Source organism: Anopheles arabiensis, chromosome 3 (assembly GCF_016920715.1).
Source record: "Anopheles arabiensis isolate DONGOLA chromosome 3, AaraD3, whole genome shotgun sequence".
Classification (NCBI taxonomy): domain Eukaryota; kingdom Metazoa; phylum Arthropoda; class Insecta; order Diptera; family Culicidae; genus Anopheles; species Anopheles arabiensis.
The window spans coordinates 2138628-2164732 of NC_053518.1; the positions used below are offsets into that span (position 1 = coordinate 2138628).

The following is a 26105-nucleotide window of genomic DNA, read 5'->3' on the forward strand; positions in this document are numbered from 1 at the left end:
TAGTGCAAAATCAAACATCAACCACCTCGTGACAGTAATCCACCTCCAGTGTCGCAGTAAATTTGAACTTGAACTTTAATGGACTGTCATATACCGCCACGCGATACGACTTCCGAACAAGGAATCGGCACTGCATTTGCGTTTGTTTCTTTCAGCATTCCACATTACACTGGCATCACAGTTCACTTGATTATAATCGCTTTTATTTACTCGAAAAACTGCATGCTTTCATAATTATTGTCTAGAGAATCTTGGAAGTAAAATCAAAAGAAAAATGACACGATCGAGAAATCGAGCTGCCGCTCAATCCGTTTGCGCAAACGTTAAGTAAACGAAAGCTGATTTAAAACAGGGAAGTGAAGTTTATTCCTCCTCCGCAGCGGGGGAGGCTTCGATTTGAGAGAGAGATACATGCTAATAACGTTCGCACGTGTCAGTGCATCACACACACACACACGCTCACTTCACGATGCAGCTAAATGTTAAGTTTGCATTCATTGTTGGTTCTTAAGTATGGACAAACCATCATCCAGTATCTTAGGTAATTTGTCGCGTTTTTGTTTTTTGTCTAAACATCTTGTTTTTTCTGAGGTAAACATTATCTCTACCAACCAATTGACGGTGCAATCGCAGGATATCGAAGATAAGTAGCAGATACAGGGAGGGGATCACTTGGGATCGCGTATGACTATCGGGTGTGTCTGCATTAACGCCTCGGGTCGGGATCATCATTATGCTCTATTTACAATGCTGGCAAACCGAAGCTGCGCGCGACCAAACAACAGGCTTTTAATCGATTCGTAAACAATCACACACACAAAAACGGTCTCCGCCAGTGCGAGACACGAACCGGCGGTTAGCCGGGGTTCGCATGGACTCACTGTGGAACCAAACAATAGCTGTCGCGGCCTGGTTAGCCGCTTGCCACCGCTCCTAGATTGGTGGGCGGATGTTTTGTGTTGATGGTGTCGGTCGTAACGAGGAAGATGACTGGACTGGACTGGTGGAGAGGGTGTACTGGGGGGGAGGTCGGGTAAAGTACCATATTGCACCACGCCTTACTTGTTGGCCGCAATCTGCTTCATGCGGTTCAGGGCGCTGCCAGCCTTGAACCATTCGATCTGCTGCTGGTTGAACGAGTGGTTCAGCTTAATCTTATGCACCTTACCGTCGGTTTTGATCTCACAGTCCAGCTGCTTGCCCGGGGCAAAGTTGTTCAGGCCCAGGATCGAGATCTTCGAGGTCGGTTGAACCTGCGGGAGGGAAAATAGATAATAAACTCCGTTTGATTCAAATTCGTCGCTCTGTTTACCTTATCGTAATCGGCGGGGTTAGCGAAGGTCAGCGGCAGCAGACCCTGCTTCTTGAGGTTCGTTTCGTGGATACGGGCGAACGACTTGGTGATGATGGCACGGGCGCCCAGATGACGCGGTTCCAGGGCGGCATGTTCGCGGGACGAGCCCTCGCCGTAGTTCTCATCGCCGACAGCGACCCAGTTGATGCCCTTCGACTTGTAGAAGCGGGCAACATCCGGCACTCCGGCCCATTCGCCCGTCACCTGGTTCTTGATCTTGTTCATTTCGTTGTTTTCGATGTTGGTGGCACTGTGGCAGGGTAGAGAGAAGGGTACAATTAGCATGTTGGATTCGGTTCTGAAGCAATTTCCAGCATCCTTACCCAATGAACATGTTGTTCGAGATGTTGTCCAAATGGCCACGGTACTTCAGCCACGGGCCGGCGGCCGAGATGTGATCGGTGGTGCACTTGCCCTTAACCTTGATCAGGACGGTCATTTCGGTGAGATCCTTGCCGTTCCACTCGTCGAAAGGCTCCAGCAGCTGCAGACGCTGGCTCTTAGGATCCACATCGACCTTCACGCTGGTGCCGTCCTGTAGAAAATTGAAAGAAAAAGAGAGAGAAGAGATTAAAATCTTGACCCAAATAACACATTTCCTTCCGAGCGCGTTAGTATCGGAGCGTCGATTCGGCGCATGCCGCCATGCGCTTCGCCGACAACAACTGATAAGATAAGGCCAAGCGATTCGAGTGAAAGGGTTTGAGTTGGGCAAAGGAATGGGGGGAATCACTCCGCCCAACAGAAGGACTTTGAACAGCTCCAATCACGTGGCATTCGAGTAGAGCGCGTGCCCCATCCCCCATCCGAACACTTACCGACGGGGGTGCTTCGTAGGTGTCCATGCCGGGGTCGAATCCCTTCTGGGGCAGCTCATCGCCGTACGGCGAGTCCAGCTTGAACTTCTTGCCATCGGCACCGGTCAGTTCGTCGGTCAGCGGGTTAAAGTTCAGGGTTCCAGCAATCGACAGAGCCGTCACCAGTTCGGGGCTGTCGGAAAGGAAAAATCGAACCGTTTTGATATCACACGACAAGAAGCGCACCTTCCGCGCTCTACCAACCTCGTGACGAAGCAGTGCGTGGCCGGGTTGGCATCGTTACGACCGGTGAAGTTACGGTTGTACGACGTGACGATCGTGTTCTTCTCGCCCTTCTTCACGTCCTTACGGTCCCACTGGCCGATGCAGGGTCCGCAAGCGTTGGCCAGCACGGTGCCGCCGAACTCCTTGAACGTCTTCGCAATGCCGTCGCGCTCGATCGTCGCACGGATCTGCTCCGATCCGGGCGTCACGTTGAACGGAATCTTCGACTTCAGACCGTGCTTCATGGCGTTCTTGGCGATGGAAGCGCAGCGGCCCATGTCCTCGTACGACGAGTTCGTGCACGAACCGATCAGACCGACGCGGATGTCCATCGGGTATCCGTTCTTCTTCGCGTTCGCGCCCAGCTTGCTGATCGGGTGGGCCAGATCGGGCGTGAACGGTCCGTTGATGTGCGGTTCCAGCGTGTCCAGGTTGATCTCAATCACCTGGTCGTACTTGGCGCCCGAGTCCGCGGTCAGCACGCTGCCCTGGTACTTGCCCGCCTCGGCCGCGATCGCCGACCGGCCAGTCGAGGCCAGATAGTCGGCCATACGCTTGTTGAAGGGGAAGATCGACGTGGTGGCACCGATTTCCGCACCCATGTTGCAGATCGTCGCCATGCCCGTGCACGAGATCGAGTCCACCCCGTTGCCCATGTACTCCACGATCGCGCCGGTGCCGCCCTTCACCGTCAGAATGTCGGCCACCTTCAGGATGACGTCCTTCGGCGAGGTCCAGCCGCTAATCTTGCCCGTCAGCTTCACACCGATCACGTTCGGGCACTTGAGCTCCCACGGGATGTTGGCCATCACGTCGACGGCATCGGCACCGCCCACGCCGATGCACAGGCCACCGAGACCGCCGCCGTTCGGCGTGTGCGAGTCGGTACCGATCATCAGCAGACCTGGGAACGCGTAGTTCTCCAGAATAATCTGATGGATGATGCCGGAGCCGGGCTTCCAGAAGCCGACGCCGTACTTCGCACCCGCCGTCGACAGGAACTTGTACACCTCCGCGTTAATGTCCTTGGCGCGGGCCAAATCCTTCTCGCCACCGATCTGCGCCTCAATCAAGTGATCGCAGTGGATGGTGGACGGCACGGCGACCCGCTTCAGCCCGGACGAGATGAACTGCAGCATGGCCATCTGGGCGGTGGCGTCCTGCATCGCAACGCGATCGGGCCGCAGGCGCAGGTACGACACGCCCCGCTCAATGTCCTGGTTGGCCGGATCGTCCAGATGCGAGTACAGCACCTTCTCGCTGAGCGTCAGCGGGCGGCCCAGGCGCTTCTTCACCACCTCCAGGTTCTTCTGCAGCTTCTCGTACGGCAGGTACACATTCTGGTCGAACTTGGACAGCGCGACCTTCGAGGCGGCGGCACACGACGCATGGAACTGGCGCTCCTGCACATCCACGGCGTACCGGGCAACCTTGCGCGCCTGCGGAAGTACGGAGAGATGGGAAGGGAAGCTGGTTAATCATTTGGTAATATGCGATTACATTTGCTACATTGGAGTGTGGAATTGCATAGAAACGCAAAACAAATCTAGACAGTTGATGTTGATAAGCATAATCAGTGTGAGGGGATGTTGGTAGAAAACAGAAATACTTCGCTTCGGGCGGATGTGGCGGCGTTCGATCTTTTTTAGCACGATTGGTCTTGTTTGACCCGCAAGGGAAGGAAGAATCATCCAGAAGAAGCCGCGATACGTGATCGATGCAAATTGCAAACACTCGCCGCACAAGAAGGAAGGAAGGCAGCTGCCGCCGCCGCCGCAACACTCACGAGCGTGAGGAAAGGTAAACAAAAATAGAAAATAGACCCCGCGACGGGCGCGAGATAGAGGCCGGAGGCAGTTGGGTGTATGTGTGGGAGAGACTTTGATCCGACACGTGATATTGGTGGGGAAGGTGGGGAGGTTTCGGGGGTGTTCGTTCCGTAACGTGCAAAGCAACGTAAATAACAACTCAGCCAGCCTACTTAGCTAGGACAGTGCCGTCGAGCCGGCTTTTGTTCCTTCTTTTACGGAATGGGGGGGGGGGGGGGGGCAAACCGGTTGCACTTCCCCTTTTTCCTCGTTGACATTTCGTAAGCACCACCCCGTTGGCCTTGAATTGGTGCCCAAAATATGCCACATTCATTGATACTCCTCGCGAGCGTGCGAGGCAGGAGGCCGGCTCGACGTTTCTTATCATTCCGTTTCGTTCCAAGAAGAAACGTCATTAGGTGTCACACGCTGAGAAAAGGCTCGAACGGAACGGGGGAGTGTGGGAGGCTTGCGAGCACAGAAAGAAGAGGAAAAGAAGAAGCTTTACGCTACAGTTTCATGTTATCTGTAATCACTTAAGCCTTTGCGAAACCGGACCATTCAAGATAAAATCAGAACACCCACATCTTACGCTGGGGTGGGAATGGGAGAGCGTAGGGGGAGCGGGTAGTGAGTAAATTGCAGTTCCAACGCGGCGCCATTTAAAATACCTGGAAACCGTTTTCATGCACGTTTTCACACAGATCGTGGTTTCACAAATTCACACATCCTCTCCTCTTCCTTCCTCACCCACGAACGGTAAGCCGGTCGTATGGTGCGGGAAAAGCGCATTAAGAAGAAGGCTCAGAAGAAGAGCTCGAATTTTCTCTTAGTCGGATCGATTATCTAACCAGCCTACTTGATGATGAAGGGGACGATTTTCTTCTGGGGCCAATGTTCTACTTTTCGCAATCGCATACACACACACGCGCGCGCATTCACACACACACATATTTCATCAAACTGAACAGCGTAAGGAGCTCCGATTTGGAATAAAAAACACTCCAAAAATAATTGCCCTTTTCCGTGTGTCCTTTGGTACCATACCTGAACGCTCAGCAGACGGGAATACTGCACCATCGTTGCGGCACTTTCTTTAGGCTGGAAAACTCAAACAGCACAGAGGTCAGCGGATGCGTCGGTATGTTGTTCGGTGCAGGCGGAACGATACGGATGAATCGGAAATCTTCAGCCTTCTCAGCTGGAAGATGAACTGTTGAATGGAAAACGGATCGAGTTAGCCAAACGGTTACACAGGTCCGGCTGCGAGTGCAAAGTGAGACCGAGTGGGAAATTTTTAATGTTACCTAACCAACCCGCGAGAGAATCGAATGAGAATGGTTTTGATGGCCCGTTTTGCGCGGATGTCAGAAGCAGCAGCAGTCAGTCGTGAGCAGGCGGGTTGGGTTATGTCATGCCGTTTGACAGTTGTGCGTAGATCGCGCATTGCACAGGCGTGGAAAGCTGAGTTTTTTACCTTTCTTCAGAGCTTATCATACAAAACATAGCTATTTAGTTTATTGAAATTTTATTAACATCACGGAAATTTTGATTTTTTTTTGTAGTTCATATAAAAACATTTACGTCAATACTGGGCATTCAACATGGCGGTGAAGAAATTCAACAACCTAACCTGGCTTTCTGCACATTTCCCATTTGACGTTTCGTTCCGTCAACAGCGGTGTGCGAGCGGTTTGTTTACATTGTCTGCGATGCAATAAATTGGTGAAATAACAATCTTTCCGCGATTAGTTTATCGTGCAATCGTTGATAAAACAACGCACACTACTCAGCAATGGTGAATGTTATGAAAGGCGTGCTCGTTGAATGGTAAGAATCATCACTTTTCCCCCTGAATACCTACCTTCCTACTCAATAGCTTCTCCCTCAATCTCCACAGTGATCCGGCTATGAAACAATTCCTACTCCATCTGGACGAAACGCAATCACTGGGGAAGAAGTTTATCATACAAGATTTGGACGAGAAGCACCTGTTCATTTCGGTCGAAATCGTCGAAGTACTGCAAGCCCGCGTGGACGATTTGATGGATCGCATCAGCTTCCCGCTACACGAGAAAGAAGCTTAAAAACTACCATCCTGCCGAAGCCGTAGCACTCACTACCAACCCGTAAACAGTCTCTTAAACTCAACTCCAACAAGATGGCCGGTCGCGAATCGGGACGTATCCGGGAGGCGGACAAAAAGCGAACCCTGGACGATGCCGCACGCCAACGACGCGCGCGCAAAGCGCTGGAAGCACTCGAGCAGGACAACTTCCACGAAGACCCGCACGCAGACCTGGTCATGTCGAAGAAGGTGCCCAAATTCAGCGACAATCTCGATGGCAGCGGACCGAGCAAGAAGAAACACCGCCGCACGAAAGGGGCCGAATACTATCGCGCAAAGTATCGTAAAACGTTTCCGCAGCTGCTGGATGAGGAACGGCAGCAGCGACCGGATCCGCCAAACTATTTCAGTGCCGCTGCACCCGCTTCCCGGCTGCCCGAGCGACACTTTTGTGCGGTGTGTGGATTTCCCTCCAGCTACACGTGCACGGCTTGCGGGACGCGGTACTGCTGCGTACGGTGCTTGGGTACGCATCAGGACACGCGGTGCTTGAAATGGACCGCTTAGAGGACTTAGCGTGAGTGAGTGAGTGAGTGAGTGTGCCGGAATGGAAAGGTATATTGTAATAAACTGAAATCAATTCTCATAACTTTAATGGAAAAACACACACAAACACAGCGCTTTGCTCCATTTGATGATGTTTATTTGGCATCCTAAATATGACATAAAAATTATTGAATTGTCTAAACACGGTACACGTTCTTGCTGTCGCCGCACTGCAATCGCTTGTAATTTCAGCCCATGCCTTTTCCTTCCGTTTTGAATAGTGAAGTGTGCATCTTCCTTTGATACACTAGCGATCGTACATATGCGTGTGTATGTATATTCTATTTGTATATTTGTCGAGTTTATATATATATCTTTAAACTGAAAAACCAATTAAACACACGTTTCATTTCGCTTCGTCGTCTACCTCACAACGAACAAGTAACATTTTGCGATTAAATCTTAAATCCTCCTCTCAACCCGTGCCTCCAACACTGCCTCGGGGCAGTGGAGTGTTCCGTACCCATTCTTTACAATTTCCTAACTAACGCGCAACATTGAACGGGGAGAGTTCGATTTTATATCCTTTTCCATGTGTCCAGCTTTTTTTTATAATAGATCCGATAGCATGTGAAACTTTTCTCAACTGGCTCTGTTCTGGCTTTGTTCTATTCTCTGTGTTTAATAGTTTAGTAATAGGACTGTTTTTTTTTTTCGTTCTTTCGCCCTTCGTTTCCAATGCCCTGATAAATCGATTATACGCTTTGGGGCTTTTCCTCCCATTCTGCCACTGGCTTTTCCTTTTTTCTTGTGTTTAATTCTGCAGTGTGCACCTTCATTCGAATCCATTTTCGAAACCGTGCGTTCGACATCCATAGGGTGAGTAGTAGTGGTTGGTAGTACGGGTAGTGGCCATTAGTAGTAGTAGTAGTTAGTAGTAGTCGTACAAAAAGTGTGGTCTTCAATCCAGATTTCCTGAATCGTTTGAATAAAATGCAAACCCACATTTGCCACATTTCCCTTCGTTTTGTGCGTGGTTCGCGGTTATGCCTCTGGCTCAGTCAGCTCGTTCGCTTCCTCGAAGCGCGCGTTTTTTTTATGTGTAATTTTGTACCGCTACCAAAGCTATATAGGTTTAATCTACGCTTTCAGGAAATGTGGACTATTCGCTATCAATTTCAACTACGCTACGCTACACTTTTGTTCCTACATTTTTATTTTCCCCGGTAACTTCCACAGTCCCTCGCTTCGCGAGGGTTTAACTAATAAAAGCGAGGGAGAGCATCAGCAGCGTTAGCAACAATAGGAACAAGCACGCCACGCATATCATCATTGCCGCGGTCGATTAAGCTACTAAATGTGCGTTGTCCAATGGCAAAAATTTAAAAAAAAGAGAGACAGAGCGGCCACTATCACTGAACAACCGGCGGAAACTTGCCACAAAAATGCATTTTATGCGTTTTGCGCGTGGGATGCGAAAAATGCGCAACAGAGAAATGCGCAGGAAACACGTGGGGTGTATAATTTATCACCCCGCCCTGACACCTGCCATTCGAGGGGTGGGCATAATCCGGATGGATAAGCATCCACGAACACAATCCGCGTTATCCGCGGGTTGAGCTTTCTTCACACCTTCCCACTTCCCCTTTGGCTACATCGGAAGCTCAGCGAATAACAGGGTTAAAAAAAAGCCGTTAAAGAACGAACCACACAACAGCAAACAACACTGCCTCCGAATGAGGGTGGCGGTGACATTTTACACGGGGCGAAGCCCATTCAAAGTGCAACCGCTGCGTGTTTAATTCGATTCCATTAATGCCCCCAAACACGGATGCAAATGGACGGCAACGCGTACACGTTATGCTGGTTAATGTTGCCGTCTAAAGGGTGAGGAGTGGCAAAGAAAGACTTTAAATTTCCCCATTAAAGCATACGAAAGCAATGGATGAAAATAATACAATGGAAATTGGGAACAAACACAAAATTCTTGAAAATACATTCATTCAGAACGATGCAACGCGCTCGCTTGTTATCCTCCCATCACACCCATTTCCCTTTTGTCCGTTGCCATAGCATCATTCCCCGTACTTTTCATTCCACAAAGTAGCCACTAAAATGCAGCCGGGCATGAGGCTGCTGCCCTCGTCCGTCAACTGCATTGTTTGCTTTGCGTTCTTTTCGCGCTTTCTCTCTCTTGTTTTTAGCACATGTTTTTCTTACTGGCGTGAAAAATATTTCCACTGTAATTTCATGCATTTGTTCCATTTTTTTCGTCATACACACACTTTCCCGGATATCGAATCGAATTGTTTGTGCTCGTTATGTGCTGTTTACTTTTTCTCGTTTTCCCCCCTTTCCATTTTCCCACATACGGTGGCTAAAAATGCTGCTTTTTCCACCACACGCCGCTTTTTTGTTGCCGATTTTTGCTTCATTTGCTCCATAACACGGGGTTCACTGTTGCTGATATGTTTATAATGTACACGTGTTCCAGACTGCCTTCCCTTCTCTTCCCTTCTCTTCGCAAATGCAAGCTTATTATTATTATTTGTGCCAAACTTTTGTTTTCTCGTTTCTTTTTTTTGCTTTCATGCTTTCTGGTTTCGTTGTATGCATTTTTGCAGCATACAAATATGTTTTTTGTTTCAGTTTTCATGAGCACACTTCCCTTTTTTGTTGCTACTTTTCTCACCTCGGGCGATACATTTATACAGCGATATAGTGCTGCCTATCTCGTCTCGTTTTTTACTCTTTCTTTTTCAACCTTCCGATACATCCTTCCATCATGGTGCAGTGCCAGTTTTTGCCTTTAATTTTCCTCCCGCTTCCTCCCACAAATTGAACAAGTAAAAACGGGAAACGCGCGCGTGCGGCCGCCGCCGCTGCCAGTTGTTCCTCTAATTAAACACCGAACACACGTCAGAATGCACATCGTCAGCCGGCACATTTCACACTATTATCGGGTTGATTTTCACCAACGTCTCTTTTCCTTTTTTTTCCTCGCGCATCTCCCCGCAGCTTTTGGTTATTGTGCCTTTTTGTATATGTTTAAATTATGGGCAATTTCTTCACTTGTTTGCTCACTCGTTTCTTCGTAAATAACATTTAATTGGTCCTATGGTTACGAGAGCATTGTTGTGCCAACGTTCCTCCTTTCCCTTCCCAGTACACCATTGGCATCCTCCCCCCCCCCCCCCTCTTGTACAGTGTGGGAGGCAAAACCAGACTCCCATCTGGTTACCATTTTTGCAGCCGATTTCAATTTTTGGGCCTTTTTTCCCCTCCGGTGGAAAGTATTGCATCGTGATGGATGCACACACCCCGAAAAGTGCATCGGAAATGCATCAAACGGGCTAATTTTGATGCATTATTTGCGCTGGCAGCTGGCGCATGACGGTGCAACCCGGGCTCAATCAGTGTTTGTGGCTTGGGAAATAGTTAATTAAGGACAGTAATTGCAACTAATGTGCTTATTCGCAGTACAGATTAGGTTTGATGTGTTGTGATGGTGTGGAAATATTCATTTCAAACGGTGGTGGTTGGGTTTTTTCTGCAATCAGCTTGCGAGTCAACGATAATGAGACTTATAATCGCTGTTCAAATTTGTACAAATGCTGCAAAATGGCAATACTGTTGCACTATGAAAGCGCATCAAAAATAAATAACTGAACGCAAATAACGTGCAGCGTAGAATAATGCTTTTTCAAACAAACTCAACAATTTTCTGCTTTGATAGTGGAAAATATTACAACAAACACACACAAACAATTTTTTTTGTATTTCCATGCATTAATGAAGTGCATTTCAGCTACCGTACCGCGTTTTCCTGCAAAAGCTCTCCAGCAAAGCCCATTGCAGCGCGAAAACCTCATCCAAACACACAGGCCACCCTTCCCCGTACTGCACGTTGTGTGAAAATTGTAATTCCCTGCACACACTGAGTGATGATTGGAGAGTTTTATTGCGTGTGTTGTTGCCTTGCCCTGCGGCCCCACAGCTTTGTTCGCCTTCCCAGAAAGCTAAAAAACAAATGCATCGTGTTGCATGGTAATGAGCGTTCGTGAAGCAGTTCCACGAGCCCATACGCGGCCAGTTTCATCACACACACACACCATGGTGCACACCTCTGTTTTGGCCATTATTTTGGTAAACCTTCACTACGAATTTCCACCCCAGGAACGCTTCAATAGCTCAAGCCGGCAAGCTGGAGTTGCTCCCGGCCAAGAATATTGGGCAAACAAATTGATAATAAATTTCCCACCCCCGGGGGGTGCGCCGTTCCGATGTTCCGGTGTTTGCATATGGTTTCGGTACTGCCCTACCGGCTTGGAAAAGCCACATGGACGCAAAACCAGACGAACGAACAGCGTCGATGTGTGCAATGTGCAGTTTTATTTCCCGCGTCACGGCTTCCGGGTGCAACAATGAAATTAAACTCCGTTCGAAAGTTCACACACCCGTACTCTGTGTGTGTGTGTGTTCACCGGATAAGCTTTTCGACAAACATCCGGCGGCGGAGGGGGGGGGGGAGTGACAAGGGATCGCGAATTAACGCGGTCCAATAACCGTAGAAGGTTATAATTGAATGTGTGATTTCATTATTTCGTCCTTCGTGTCGCTCTGGGCACAGAAAAGGGAGAGAAAGACTCCGGAGAACGACCCGAACTTTCCAGCTTTTCTTTCAATTCGTTTTCCACATACACACACACACACACAATTCCATCGAAATCGGCGAATAATCGAACTGGAACGATGACGATTGCTTTTTATGACGTACGAATCGTCAACGGGGTCCCGTCGGGCAACATCGACAACAGCGACTTGTTGTTGAAGCGCCAACCGCCAACCCATCAGCCAACCATCGATGGAGTCATTTTCCCGCGCTCCAATGCTTTTCTGATGTTGTGTTATGTATCTGCCTGGTGTTGGGGTGTGGTATTAATGGGTTTTTATTATTTTATTCTGTCCCTTCTCAACTTTAACCTTCCATGTCGTGTGATTCCATGCGGTCAACCACCAAGGCGCCTCCACCACGTTAATGTCAATTTGGAATTACATCCAATAAATTATGGGCCAATTTTGGTGCACCAAATGAGCCATTAATAGGAGTTCGGAACCAATCCCGGAAACCCGCTCTATCAAATTGCTTGTAACGAGAGCTTTTTTATTCATTTAAAATGTAAAAGGGAGATTTCAATTTTCCATTGTATGGTGTTTTTTTTTTCTTTCAATTAAATCTCCATTTTTCACATTAACAATTATAATTAAAGCTTTCAAGTGTGTAGGTCGAAACGATCTCGCGTGTAATGTACACTTCCGTTCAATTAGACTCATTACACCCATACGAGCTTCCCGATGGAGACGCCCAGTCAATCTAACTAACCGAGCTTGCGAATGTGTCCTCTTCTGATTGAATTATGAACCACCATATCGCAGTTTTAAGTGACACTGGGTTGTGGAAAATTGCTTCTCCATCTATTAGCAGCTACGGTTCAGTCCCCTTTGCCTTTCACTAACCCACAACCAAACAATATAGTCTCTTTGTGGGGCCCTATCAAAAAAAGGACTGTAAAAGCGATATTTTTCTATGCTGTCGCTTTTTTCATCTCAATGTAAAGGGCAAAATCGATTGAGACTGGAATTTTCAATCGAACGTAAGACACGAGACATTCATAGAAGTGTTATTTTGAAAAGAAGCTTCTACACCTGCCCGGATCGTACCGCGCTTTCGTCTAGTAGCACCCGATTCAATCCGTTTATGATGCTCATTTTCACCCGCGCTTCGTCTCGTGTAATCGGATAGCAGCTTACACCGGTTTGGGTGGTGGAATGGTGTGGATGCGGCGCCATCAAATAGCGAGAGCAAATAAAAGCACCCTTACCTGTGAGCCACACAGTTTAGCCACCGTGGAATGGCAAACGGTCAAGAATGCCAGTCGTAGAAAACAGAACAGAACGGGAGGGAGAGGGGGAAAGGGTCATGGAATACGATCCGAACGACTGTTCAGATTTTGGAGCAGATTCCTCCCAGGCGGCACACCACCACCGACACCACCTGTTGCTTCCCAAGGGCAGTGGCCAAAGCCGTGACGACGACGGCGACGACAACTCGTTTCGGAAGCTGCGAGAAAAACGTGTCCTTTAAGCTTTCCATTGGTTTATTTTTATACCAGAGTGTGCTTCAATGAATGTCTCCGCCGTCCTTGTGGGACAGGTCAACCACTAGACCCAGGGCGCACGTGCTTCAGGTGTCTTTGCACTGTCCCATGGAACACACCACCATTGGGGTTTTTACCGGGAATTCCATTCGACTGGTTAAACTAACCGTGAAAATCATAAATATTAACTCAATTGTTACGATTATGTTGTGCCATTCTCTGTTTCGCTCTTTCGCGCGACAATGCACACGCGAAGTGAAGTGGATATTTCGTGCCAGTCCCCCATCTCTCCCCCCACACTGGTGGCCATTTATACCGCACCGAAAGGCACGATTGATAACGGGGGCTCAAGTTGGTGGGTTGGCGATGGCTTCGATGTGGTTCATTGGGGGAACTTCTTTTGTTAGCTTCAAGCTATGCTGATGCACACACACGGTGGATGGATGGGAGCAAACACGTGTGAAGGAGAAGCCTTTTTGATTGTGAAGAGATTTCGGCTTCGGTTTGGCTTTGGCCGGGATTTTATTTATCCACGTGTAGGCATCATCGGCGGATTTGTTTGTTTAAGTAGGTCAATTGTTTTAATGCGAAATCATCCTGTGTGTGCGTACGGAAAGGCTTTTCAACTCGATGGGTTTATTATTTGACTGCCAACCACCGACGAAAAAGCCCGCATGCAATTCAAGCGAGTGGTTTTACTCAGCCAAAAAGCACTCGACACGGGTGCGGTTTGTACTTCATTTGCAGCATGGAGTTGCAGGCATTATCTCAACAGGTCAAACACGATCGATAGTGTTTGGGGGGGGGGGGAGAGAATAACACAATGAAATTTGCACCCCTTTTTAAACAGCTGTACAAATTCACAAATTTCGCATAAAAAGGCTCCCAAAAAAGGTTGGCTCGATTTGTATTCAAGTGCGGTGTGTTGCATGGGAGTTGCTGCACTCAAATAGTTATTTCTAGCAGAGAAAATCATACCTGTTTTTAACGCTATGATGTCCCCCCCGGCACACAAAAAGCTCCACGCAGCACACGTGTGACAATGTGAAAACTTTTTTAATTATTCACCCGTTGTCGCTCCCTTTCCTTCCGAGTCGCACGAATGAACGAGTTTAATCCATTTTCGAGACACAATACAGGCGACCAAACTACTGGCAGCCAAAATAAAGCCATAAAAAACGCTCGCCACACGCTACACGGTACAGCATCGGTGGAAACTTGTGCATCCTCTATATATATATATATTGTTAGAAAATAGACAGCCGCACGGCCAAGCTTCCGGTTGTTGGGCGTGTGGTGCTTGTTTGCCCGGAATAGTTTTCCATCAACCACCACCCTTCCATAATAATGATGAACCGTTTCGCACGAAACAGCACAAAAGGTGCTGTGTTTGTGTGTGCGGTATGCAGCTCTAGACAAACTATTTCGTGTCATAACCGTCGAAGAGCATCGAGCACAATGTTGTTGCGTGCGCTGGGGGAGGAAAATGCATACCGTAAACTACCACAGCATAAGGAACGGGGTTATAAAAGGAGCACAGAACGGGTTTGATCCTGGCCAGTAGAGTTTACAATAATCAGCAAAGCGTTACACTTTCCCAGGCCACACAGTACACAGCAATGTGCTTTCGGGCGATGTCTGCTGTAGCTGTAAAATCTACTCGAGCACAACAACAGACACACGAGCACACACAATATTCGACAAGTTTTCATTGTACACGGACGAAAGCTTTGGACGATTACTTTCAATTAAGCTAATTTATTGGTTCGTGTTTCGGTGTGTTTGTCCCCTGCAATGTTGGACCGAAGGGAGGACCGACTCTGGACTCTACAATTGAAGCAGAGTGTCCTCTGCAGAGGGACATGGCGCACGTATCGTGGATTAATTCCCACCCGACGAAGAGGCAGGAATGGGCAAAAAAGCACTCCTGAGCGCTGAGCAAATGGTGTGGTGTTGGGCAAATGTGTTGCCAGCAAAGGCGGAAGACAAACGTGAGGTCAATTAAATTGGAATGTAATGAAATTTTGTAAGTAATTGAAGCGTTGCGACCGTGAATCGTGAGCTTGATTGGTTTTTCTTTTCCTTTTGGGCAGTGGCGCTTCGAATCGATAATTGGTAATGATGAAAAATTGACTCAATTTGGTTTGGCTAGCATTTCAGTGTGGAATTGAGGGAAAGATTATAAACAAAAGAGAAAGCTGCTATTTAATTAATGATTCTAAACCAATCGTCAGCCCCGATGATTAGGTCACGAGTGGAAAACGGACACACAAAAAAAGAGTTCCAAAGTTTAACGACCCCTTTTGGCTCATCAAAAGCCCCCCACTCGTGAGCTGATAATTCTTCAAAGTTTAAATTACGGGCTAAAACAACTGACACAAAAAAAAAAGAAAAAGCCGCAACACTCCCGGACGAAACTTTTGATCGGACCGAAAATGTCAAAGAAAGAATCATCCGGGAGGATTTCGTTGCTCTTCCCCCACTTCTTTTTTTGCTAAAAAACGTATTCTGTCCGCTTCCAGGGCTATGTCCAGGGTTCGCTCTTAGAACACTTTTAATTCAAATTAATCTCATTAATTATGCAATTACTAATCATAACTTAATCCAATGTTGCTTTTGCGCTTCCCAGTGCTTCTTTTTCTTCTGCCAAGCTGGACAAGAGATCATCCTGACGTGGGGCGCTCAGCAAAGGATGAACGGGATTGGCCGGGTTCTCTTCACATTTTTGAGCAAAAAAAGGGAGCGGAGATAGGATGTAAGTGTATGCAAAGTGAAGCATAATGTAATTCTCATCCGGTCCTCATGTTAGGACGCAATCATCGTTGATCGAAAGGGCAAACTACACACAAAACCCCGGTTGAACGTCTGCTGGCACTCGGCGAGAGTGCCAAGCGCTCGGGCCGCTGGCGCACTGTCTTACGGGCGATATTTTTATCACTACACTTACGCCACTGGTGTCCGTTTTATTTGGCCCCAAGGAAATGATTGTCCTTTCATCTTCTCTTGGACACTCTCACACACACACACACACGTGTGACGAAACGGGGATTTTAAGCGTCCAGGAGCCCTGGGAAATCAACGTTTGTCCTGGCCGTGCAGGAGTAGAAATTTGTTACACCAGTGCTTGTATAATCCGTCGCTTTTGAAGCCCCACTGTTCGGCCACTGTCCAGCGCAATATCCAAGCCAAGGGGACAAGCGTGTGTACACGCAGCAGACCGAGTGCCGTACAACACACCCTGCTGCCGTGCCAAGTCGTTTGTATTTTAATTAAACCCATTTTCCGTCTTCGTTAGTTGCCCCTTCGGTGAGTGTGTTTTTACATGTTGTAGCTCAAGTGACTTTGTCTGTTGTGTTCTGCTGTTTCCTATTTTTTTTTTGTGTGCGTCGTAGCATCGGATCAAAACGGGAAGCTCACTGTGTTGGTACACAAAAAAGCGTTCACCATCCTTCGGGGCTTTTATCCTGTGCGCAGCAACACAGCATCCCACTCATAAAGCAGTTGATGGAGAGAAGTGTATACGTGTGTGTGTGTGTGTTTTTAGTGCATTTTTTAGAGGAAAGATGGGTCACTAATGCCAACCACTTGCAGTAACAGCAGGTGCATCCAATGGGATAGGAACACGTGTTGGTTGGGTTGCTTTATTACCTACTTTGGTGAAGCAAGCAAACATTCCATTCCATTCCATGGTTTCCCCTTTTTTGTTGTTGCGATGGTTTTATTTTATAAACAATCATTTTCAGTTGCAAGCTTAAAGCTCATTAAAGCTGCAAATGGAATTATTGAACATAGCGCAATGTTGCATCGCAATCACATTCAAACTCGCCCGCTATTATTATGCCCACCCATTTGGGAGGCTTTATATTGAACTGTATACATTGAATTTCAGTGCCCTCGATGATTACATATTCACAAACCATGACACCACAACCATAGATCGAAAAACTGCCCCCCTTTTACCCTCTTACCCCCTTTGCGGGTGCATTTATGTATATCCATGCCATGCTTAATCACCTTGGGTTGGTGTTTTAATTAGCTTTTCCACCGAAATTCCACCGGACACCGCTCGATGCACGCTCTCCCACACCGCGGACACTGCGGGGAAATGCAATGGGCTTCTGGGAAGGGATTTTTTGTTTTGGTTCGGTCGCTTCATTACTGCCGGTTCCCTGTGCCCCGTTTCCCGGGGAGGAGGGCTGTCATTCGCGGTGCATAATAATTCCTGCACGCTTTGCACAATTTTAAGCCATTTCTCATTTGCACCGCTACTTATTAATCGCTACCGGTGGGAAGGGGAGTAAGGGGGGAGGAGAGAGACAGAGGGGAGGCGTTTGGGAAGGCATGGGGAATTCCAGTACACACTAATCTACGGTAGTAGTAGCAGTACACATGCTGAGGGAGTCGAGGGAAGAGATGGCGACGGTCTAATAAATGGTCTATAGCGTGTTTTCTCTTCCTTTTTCTCTCTCTCTCTTTTGCTCTCCGTGCTCTACCGGGATGCAACCGTGTTCTAGAGGGAATCTCCTACACGTTATCTGAGCTCTAATATGCAGCAGAATGAATAATAATGTATACATAATTTTTCCACCTCAAAAACAAAAGCATGTCCCGATTTTCCTTTCCAGTCTTCCTTGAACGAAGACGCTTATTAAATGTTCCATTTTTTCACTCCCAGCACACCTTGAAGGTGCATTCTTTCTCGCTACCGTTTTAACCGGTTCCTACCATTTTAACCTCCATCTACCTGGGAATGCTTGAAGGAGCAGCTTACCTTTGGGAACCTGTTTTCTACACGTTTCTCCTTGCAAAAAGGCATTTCAATAAGATTTTGCTCGCTGTTGAAATCATTTTCCTAACCAGTCCACCAGTATTGGCACCACTGCAAAATATCACCCGTGACGCGTTCATTCACCGGAAGTTCCGTGGGTCGCCGTGGGTGGGACATCCCATTAACTGTTGGTGGAGCAGTTCGCGTGCTCCTCCGGTCGCACCACCGGGGGAATTTCCTCGTACGGCCGAACGCCGGACAGGCGCTGATTCTCGCGCACCTTTTCCACCTCCTCGAACACCCGCAGCAAGTTCCGGCCGGCCAGCTTTTCCAGCTCCTCCAGCGTCCACCCATCGCCCAGCAGCTCGGCAAACAGGCGCGGATAGCTCGAAACGTCCTCCAGATCGTGGGGTGTGCTGTTTGGGAGAGAGAGAGAGAGAAAACACACAAAAAGGACAAAGAAAATTTATCGATGTGTGTTAGAGTCGGTGGTGCTGTTTTTTGTCGCTTGGGTGCGTGTTTTTTTACTGTTGTTGTTGGAAAGGGCGCTTTTCATTGTGTGTTTTTAAGGAGGCTGTAAATTCAAAGCGAAAGAAACCCCGAAAGAAAAGCAACAAATCTCGCACGATCTTCGCATGAAAACCCCGGCCGTCCCGAAGAAAGTGGCCCATTAAGCCGCGACATACGAGGCGTTGAGACACACCGTAATCATATTTTCTTCGCATTTTGGCATTCTTTTTTTTTCACTGTTTTTTATGGGATGGGATGGATCGCAAAAAAAAGAAAGACGGAAAGAGTTTTTGCCAACAGTCATTAAACGAACGCCGCGCCGAATGGTGCGTGAATCTTCTCCTCGGCGTCCTTTTGGGGGGGGGGGGGGAACGATGGGCGAGGGGGGTCAATTTACGAGCTCTCTCCGGCTTTAGTTTTCGTCGAGGGACACCAGAATGGAATCACTTTTTTATTTGCTCGCTTGAGAGAAGAAGAAAAAAACTAGAAAACTGCATCCTTCACACTCAAACGACAAGATGGCTAAATGATGAAGGAAGGCCGAGCGACCGGCGTGGTGTTTTTTTTTCTCCCTCTCGCCGTCCCGGAGTGGTCTTCAACGTTTTGGGTCCTTGAGCTTTTATAGTGTGTCTATTGCTGTTTTAGTGCGCTGTTTTTATGGCGCAACCGGAAGCCTCTGGCAAAGATTTGGGTGCGTGTGTGTGTGTGTGTGTGTGTGTGTGTGTGTGTGTGTGTGTGTGTGTGTGTGTGTGTGTGTGTGTGTGTGTGTGTGTGTGTGTGTGTATGTATGTCGTTTGCTCGTCACTTGCGGAGCTAATGAATGGTCGCGGCTTAATAAGCCGCTTTCGAGGCGTTTTGGTTTATCTCTCGAGGGCGCACAAACGAGATTAGTTTTACGAATATTTCGGAACGTTTGAAATTGGGTAAAAAAGGCGCTATTTACATGTACACTTACAAATTAATTCCATCATAGCCGGCACCTAATCCAACGTGGTCTACGCCAGCGATTCGTCTGATGTGATTTATGTGTGCTGAAACGAGAAGATGGAAAGCTTTTAAAAAAAATATATACCAAAACTCACATATTTCGGGGAAATATAAACTCATTTCAGTAATGCAATGCAGCTTCATTGTGTGTAATTTGTATTCAAAAACAACCAGCACGCAGCCTGTTGGAAGCAAACATAGTAGTAGTGGTGGTCTTTGGCAAACGACACCCGCGAGACCATCGACAGCAAACGACATTCCAACGCAAAGGCCAAAACGCGCCAGCACCATTCATCATTCCATTCCAACGGCATCGACACTATCAACGGAGGGACCGACACTTCCCATTTGCTGGTACGGTGTTCCTGAGCCATACAATACCGGCTTCGTTTATGAAAAGCTGGTCAACCGAGACCCGTTATGCACGGTCAGACATTTCCGAACGAACAAAAGCTCCCCCAACCTCCGGCCAAGCAGTAAATGGCAAAAACCAGGCCACCGGGCTACTAAAGGATGAACACACAGTAGTCGATGCCTTTTCAATGACCATTCGGAGTGCATTCGAAGTGACATTCTTCCGATTGCTGTCGACCACACCAGGGCCAAGGACCAACCGGACAGCGTGTGGTTGGTTTTTGCTTCTTTATTTTTAGTGAAAATTTTTTGAAGGTGAAGAAGAGACAAGACAACTTCGCACCATTTTCACTTTGAAGTGAATTTCGAGAATGGGGAGGAAAACCCCCAAAAAACCAAAAGGACCGTGTACGTGTACGTGGAGAGGAATAGAAGCAAACCGACTTGCCCCATACGATGCCAACCCGCGTCTCGACAGGAAAGTGGCAGCCTTTAGCACATTGGCGATGCATCACCAATCGAAAGTGCACCGGGAAGTGTGTGTGCAAGTACACAAACTCAAGAGTGCTCGAGAGTGAGAGAAAGCACAAAAAAACGTGCCAGCAACTCGAGCTAGGTCATATAAACACGGCAACTTGCCGACAGCTACAAGGGGCCACTACAGAGAGACAGAGAAAGAGTGTGCGCCCGTGTGATCTAACAAGAAAGACCGGGGAAAAGTGCCGCTGAGAGTGGCACGATTCGCGCGTTCGACAATGCAGGAAAACACCAAAACGCGTCTCCCGACGACCGATTGTACAACCGACAGCGGAAGCAAATTGTGAACGATATTATAAACCAAGCCAGAAGAATGGTGCACGTATTTAGGAGCGGCCCGGACAACTACAGAACGAATAACGATGTAAGAAGGTTGTCTGTTGAGTCGGGATAAGCGAATGCAAGAACTGGAAGGTACAGAAGCACTGCACGGACACACACACACATTGCCATCGAATGGAAATGCGTTCCTTTCACCTACCAACAACACCATCACCAGCGCAGCACAGTGCTCGAGTGGAAAACATTTTCTTTTGCATGCGCTTCTTTACAGCTCGGTAAGCATCAAGTGAGCGTCGTTCTGCCATCAGGCCAAACGGAAGTGTGGCTGTTGTGTGTGTGTGTGCTCGATGTTTTGCCAACGTTTTCCCTTCCACCCCAACTGATAGAGAGGAGGTGTAGTGTGCACAATGCTTATGCAGGCTGCTTTTTGCGCAACCTCAACCGGTGGCACGTGCAGTACTACGGGGAAGAAGCCCTTGAAGAGACGACGACCCGGGTGGAAAACCCGTGTGTACTCGAACAGGCAGCCACACCATACCCATTGCCTTGTTCCTTATTTTCCACCAATTTTCCGAGTGTGGTTTCTGGCTTTCATGGAGCGATAAGTTTTACGATGCAACACCACCACCACCACCAGCGCCACAGGAGCTGCAGGACGTTTGTTGCACGTGGTGAGGTAATTATGTTTTGTGCCTCGGTGTACAAAAGCAACAGGAGAGTGGTTGAAGAGCCAAAAAAAACAGATAGGCAAGGGCAATAAAATTGTGCACCAGCTAGTCGATTTTTTGCTGTTGTTGTTTGTTTGTTTGCTCATTTCGATGTTTTCCCGGTGCGCGCTTGAGATGATTTAGTGGGGCGCACTTTGGCTGGAAAGGTGATTAGTTTGTTTCATTAAAACTTTACGCGTGTTGAAACCAGGACGGGAAGATGCACTCTATTACCGTATGTCGAAGGATTTGAACAGGCGTTGAACGGGTATATTGTGTACATAAAGTGTTTTAATATTTAAATGTTCGTTTTCAACCAAACCCCTGAAGCAACGAAATGTATTTTTTACACAAATTTCACTCCTTTTCCCTTGCCTAAAAGCGTGATTTATTCCACACCGCTTATCTGCTTGCTGCTTCAGCGCACAAGCAAAATGGAAGCTTTTTTAAACAGTGCAAAAACCATTGCCAGTGAATTCCGTTTCGCTTATTGTGTATATAATAAAGTACAACATTCTGTACAAAATAATGTAGCAAACCAGCCTGACGAATGTTCGTTGTTCTCTTTTTGCATTCACTTTTCCACTTCAATGACAATCCTTTTTCCACTCCCCAATCCCCCCAGCGAAAGGTGTGATTTGCCGGGGATGTGCAAAAAAGAAGCTTCTCAACCTTGCGGTGTTGCGTCTAAATGTGCTGTTGCTTTCCGCTTGCTTATGCACCACCGGACGGACAGTCTGACCGAGGACGAAGACCGCAGCCGCAGGGACCTACTGGTGGGATAAGGGACATGTTTAACCGCATGAATATGCATATAACCTTCCATCGATAAATGTCACTTCGGAAGATGTATTAGCTTGTTGCTCTGCTCCGTAAGGGAGAAGAGTGGACGTACAAGCACAGGAAAAAAAGGTGCCCACAATGAATGTTCCAAGAAGAGGTTGTCCTTCTTGGCACTGGCATCCTTGGTGTGTGTGTGTGTGTGTGTGGGATTGCTTTCACAAGCCATTAAAGACGAGTTGGCAGCGGTGGCGGATTTAAAGAGCACTTTATATGAAGCTAAGCAATGAATAATGAACGAAAAGGGTGGATGGAACGAGACGCTCTAACGTGGCTGTTTGTGTGATGTGTTTCGATTGACTTAAAGTAGAACTCATAAATGAGGATAAATTTTGAAAATAAATCCAAAAAAATGTCCCCTAACAAAATCGACAACTTAATCCATCCAACGACAACCAACGAACAGATACTTCAAACTCCAAACTTTCGTCAACAGCATTTCAGCAGCTTAAAAATCACAGAAAATCGACAAAATCCATCCCGCCCGCCTGTCCATCCCACCCCTGTAGCCCATCGGCACCGTTTTATTGGAATAAAGTTTGAGCAAATTAAATTTTCATTGCATAAAAAATTCAAATTTCCTCTCTCTCGCTCACCGTGCTGCTACACAGCTCGTCCAGGCTCGTCGCAGCTTCCGATGGTTGGAAAATTGTCGTCTTCCAGCCATTCCCAAACGGTGGTTGCCCCGTCAACGGCAACGCCATACAGTTGGTTTTTTTTTTTTTGGTGAGTGAACCTACTCGTCGAGTGAAAGTTTCCTATGTACGAGTGCAGATAAATACAGAGGTAAAATGGTAAAAGTATGGAAAGGAGAAAGGAAAAGCTCTTGTAGCTTTTGCTGCATCTTTTGCCACTGCTGCCACTGTATGCGCCGTGCTCTTTCCCTTAAGGGGTAGAAAAGCTAGGAGCTGCATGCCAACCAAACACTCACCGGAGGCTAGCGGTGGAAAGTTGGCGTGAAAATTGCGATACTTCTAGCCTCCAGTTCCCCAATGGTAGCTCTCCTATGCGCTGTGTGGTGCATCTACCGCTGAGTCTTTTGTGCTTGTCACAAAACTAAAGTTTGTGTTGCAGTGTTGTGTTGCGCTAAACCCGAGCCGAGCCGAGGCGTTAGGAGGTACATGCCGAAACGAAACGCAAACGAAACGACAAACCTTTTGGGCCAGGTGACGACAGCGGGATTGTGTTTCGGGAAGTTGGAATCAGAATATACTGAAATCTATAGTTATTTTTTTCGTTTTCGACTAAAACGAAAATTCATTGGGTGCGATCGAGAGAGGGAGTGGTGCATACTGGTGCATCGTTTTCGTTTCGGAGGGCCCATGAATAATGCAATGCTGCATCGAGGAGGGGCGTACGATGCGTTCAGCATACTAGATGGCGAATGTGTAACGCGTACAAAGGTGTGTGGGAATAAATATTTTAACAAATATTATTCACTGCACGAACGGTGCATATGTTTTCTCCATTCGCCCGTTTGTGAGCGTGTTTGTGTGCATGAATAAAAGCCAACACAAATGGAATGCTCTCTAATGACATAAAAGCAAAAGTGCTTTGAGCAACTTTGCATTAAATCCCCGAAATTATTGTCCTCGATTTCATTTCCGCCACTTGGAATACGAAATGAAATAATAATGATTATCATTACGGACTGCGACACGCTTCAAATCACTTCAAAGACACACAACGCCGAAACGGCCTCGGCCGATGTGCTGGTCCTAAAATGCGATAAAAGTTAAACTCCAACCGATCGTGGTGGAAACTCGAAAGGAACGGGAGAAAAAAGGCAAAAAGTGCCAATTCCACAATTCCTAAGAAATTTAATTCCTCACCCAATTAACGGAAATAATGCGCATCTCCCTCCGACTCTCCGCTGGCAGCCGGATTTAAGCATTTGTCTTTGGAGCGCTGCTGCAAAAGTGATGGCGATGATGCCGAGCGAAGGAAAATATAAAACATAGCCAGCCAGCCAGCCAGCGATAAAAATCACTTTGCTAAATATTCTGCTTCCGGCGACGGAAGTCGGAATGCTCGGGCTCGTGGAATTTGGGCCGCGCTCGTGGAATCGGTGCCAGAACGCATCCCAATAATTTGATATCGGGACGAATAAATCTAAATTTAACTTTTAATTCAGTTATCAAAACAAATTATCACACTTTGCTTCCCCTCCGTACGTCCCCTGGGTGGGAGGTGTGTGCGATGGATTTTGCCTTCGGGCGAATGTATTTTCTCATTTGGTGGTAAGATTTTCCGTGGGACTGCTAGCAGCTGCCTCTGGGAGAAGGAGGAATGCAAACGTTCGCTTGGTTTTTGAATGTTTCCAATTCCTGCTCGGTGCTGTACAATATCTTGGAGGGAGGAATTCATAAAGTTGTACTGCTTTTTTAACGATTCCAGTGGTGGTGGGAACAATTTGTCAGAAAAATTTTAAAACCCAAACGAAGGCACACAGGCAGGGAAGATATAAATGTGTCGTTTTGTTAACATTCCTCGCCCAAAACACATATTCCACCAACACCAACCACGAGAAGAAAGGTCATAAAATTTTAATTAAACGACACATCATTTTATAACATTTCATTTGCATTCCTGGCTTCGTTCGGCCGCTGGGTGGGAGAGCGCTTTTTTGCTTTGATTTGGAAAGCTTTTTGTCGCTTCCCCAACACATCAACAACCGAATGAAAATAACAAAAAAATCCATCACCATCTCTGGGTGTTTCATGTTCCAGGGTATTTCAATGCTCTCAACGTGTTCCTTTTATGTGTGTGTGTTTTTGTCTAGTATCGTTAAACGAAAGAAGAAAAAACACATTTAAAAACGGAAGCAAGGATGGTGGAAAAAAGCATCCAGCATGTGGCTCAATGACTCCCCTTTTGCTTTGAGGGAAGATGTGGTTCCCCTTTCGGGTAGAAACATGCTTAAATCCTGCAAAGAGACAGCTTCAATGAGAACCCCTCATAGCGCTATAATTACTGGATGAATTGTCGACCCAACCGCTCTCTTCCAGCTGGGTGATGCAAAAGAATGCTCGCCCCTAATCTCGAGCCATCACAAGAAGTCACGACCGGAGGAGACCCTCCAAAAAGGGAGGCTCTTCATCAGGTAAATGGGAAGCAATCTACAAATTCTTGCATGTCCACTGCACAAAGCATGAGCAAAACTGGCGGAAAGCTTGTCACACGACCCGGCATGGAGTGGCCTGGTAATTTGCTGTTGGAAAGCTTTGAACGAGAGAGCGTGCAGCATGTAACAGCGCTGTAAGGGCAGTTAATCGTTTACAGGTGCAGGTGCTTAATTTTGATGATATTAAAACGGATAAAGCGAGCATTATTAGACGAAGCTTTAAACGAGTTAAAATGAATGATCGTCAGAGAGGGGCCGAAGCGGAGGTTAAATGTTTTATAGCAGACCTACATCCATCTGGCATGGCTTGGAGGAAAAAAAAACAAACCAACATCAAGATTTGCATCCAATTGGAATTCCTGTTCTTGGAAGGCTGCTGGCTTTATTCTACGTATTATTCGTGCAAGCTTTTTGTGCCATTTTATACGCATTTTTGCCATTCCACACACCACAATGTAAGGACCGTCAGCTTTGGAAGGAGCTTTTTATTGGGATGCTTTTTGAAATGCTCGTAGGTTACCATTGGTAGTGCGGCTGAGGGCATTGCAAGAACCATCTACCAATGTGGAACAATTTTTCTATTCCACGAAAGCCTGTTCACGCAAAGTACTTCAGCTGCATGGAGCGTGTGTTTTACGATTGAATTGATATATTCTGGGAAATTGTTTACTACACGTGTACAGTAAGCTTTAATGCCGAACAAAACGTCTGCTTAGAAGCAAATACGTTGTGATATGCTTTAAGCTGTATTAATGCTGGCTATGAGCGTGTTGCCGAGCAATATGGAAAGGAATTATGCCAGCAACGATAATCGCTCGAGTGCAATCATGCGATTCTAATGTTTGTCGCAATGTGCGTTTCAACTAACTAGGTGTCGTTATGTTACGCTTTTGAGCTTCTGAAAGTTCTGAAATTTTGGAACAATTTCGCACCCTTGAAAAGTGACACAGCTGATGTGACCGGATGTTGCGACGGTGGTT

The 26105-nt window shown here is 47.2% G+C and overlaps 4 protein-coding genes across 6 annotated transcripts in view; 2 read left to right on the forward strand and 2 right to left on the reverse strand.

Moving 5' to 3' along the window:
• Positions 1 to 181: 181 nt before the first annotated feature.
• On the reverse strand, positions 182 to 5638 carry LOC120900833 (probable aconitate hydratase, mitochondrial). 2 transcript variants are annotated; one of them, XM_040308329.1, is made up of 7 exons: positions 5552 to 5638; positions 5292 to 5457; positions 2416 to 3875; positions 2173 to 2344; positions 1678 to 1889; positions 1313 to 1604; positions 182 to 1253 (listed from the first exon to the last, which is right to left on the reverse strand). In XM_040308329.1, the coding sequence occupies exons 2-7, from the start codon at positions 5322 to 5324 to the stop codon at positions 1059 to 1061; spliced, it is 2364 nt and encodes a 787-aa protein (XP_040164263.1). In that variant the 5' UTR covers positions 5325 to 5457; positions 5552 to 5638; the 3' UTR covers positions 182 to 1058. The 2 variants fall into 2 exon arrangements, with proteins under 2 accessions (XP_040164263.1, XP_040164262.1); XM_040308328.1 differs by lacking the exon at positions 5552 to 5638 and having other exon boundaries at positions 5292 to 5540.
• A 267-nt stretch (positions 5639 to 5905) lies between these two features.
• On the forward strand, positions 5906 to 6352 carry LOC120900896 (general transcription factor IIH subunit 5). The gene is made up of 2 exons (XM_040308490.1): positions 5906 to 6074; positions 6145 to 6352. The coding sequence occupies exons 1-2, from the start codon at positions 6040 to 6042 to the stop codon at positions 6329 to 6331; spliced, it is 222 nt and encodes a 73-aa protein (XP_040164424.1). The 5' UTR covers positions 5906 to 6039; the 3' UTR covers positions 6332 to 6352.
• Positions 6353 to 6374: 22 nt separating this feature from the next.
• LOC120900895 (zinc finger HIT domain-containing protein 1) lies at positions 6375 to 7067 on the forward strand. Its single transcript, XM_040308489.1, has one exon. It carries the CDS (start codon positions 6406 to 6408, stop codon positions 6877 to 6879), a length of 474 nt encoding a protein of 157 aa, XP_040164423.1. The 5' UTR covers positions 6375 to 6405; the 3' UTR covers positions 6880 to 7067.
• Positions 7068 to 7536: 469 nt separating this feature from the next.
• LOC120900893 overlaps positions 7537 to 26105 on the reverse strand; it is a 63421-nt gene continuing 44852 nt past the window's right edge. For both annotated transcript variants that reach the window (XM_040308486.1, XM_040308487.1), the window contains exons 11-12: positions 19250 to 19325; positions 7537 to 18200 (exon numbers count right to left, since the gene is read on the reverse strand). In XM_040308486.1, the coding sequence (XP_040164420.1) occupies positions 17966 to 18200; positions 19250 to 19325 (311 nt within the window). In that variant the 3' untranslated portion in view covers positions 7537 to 17965. The remainder of the gene's footprint in view (positions 18201 to 19249; positions 19326 to 26105) is intronic.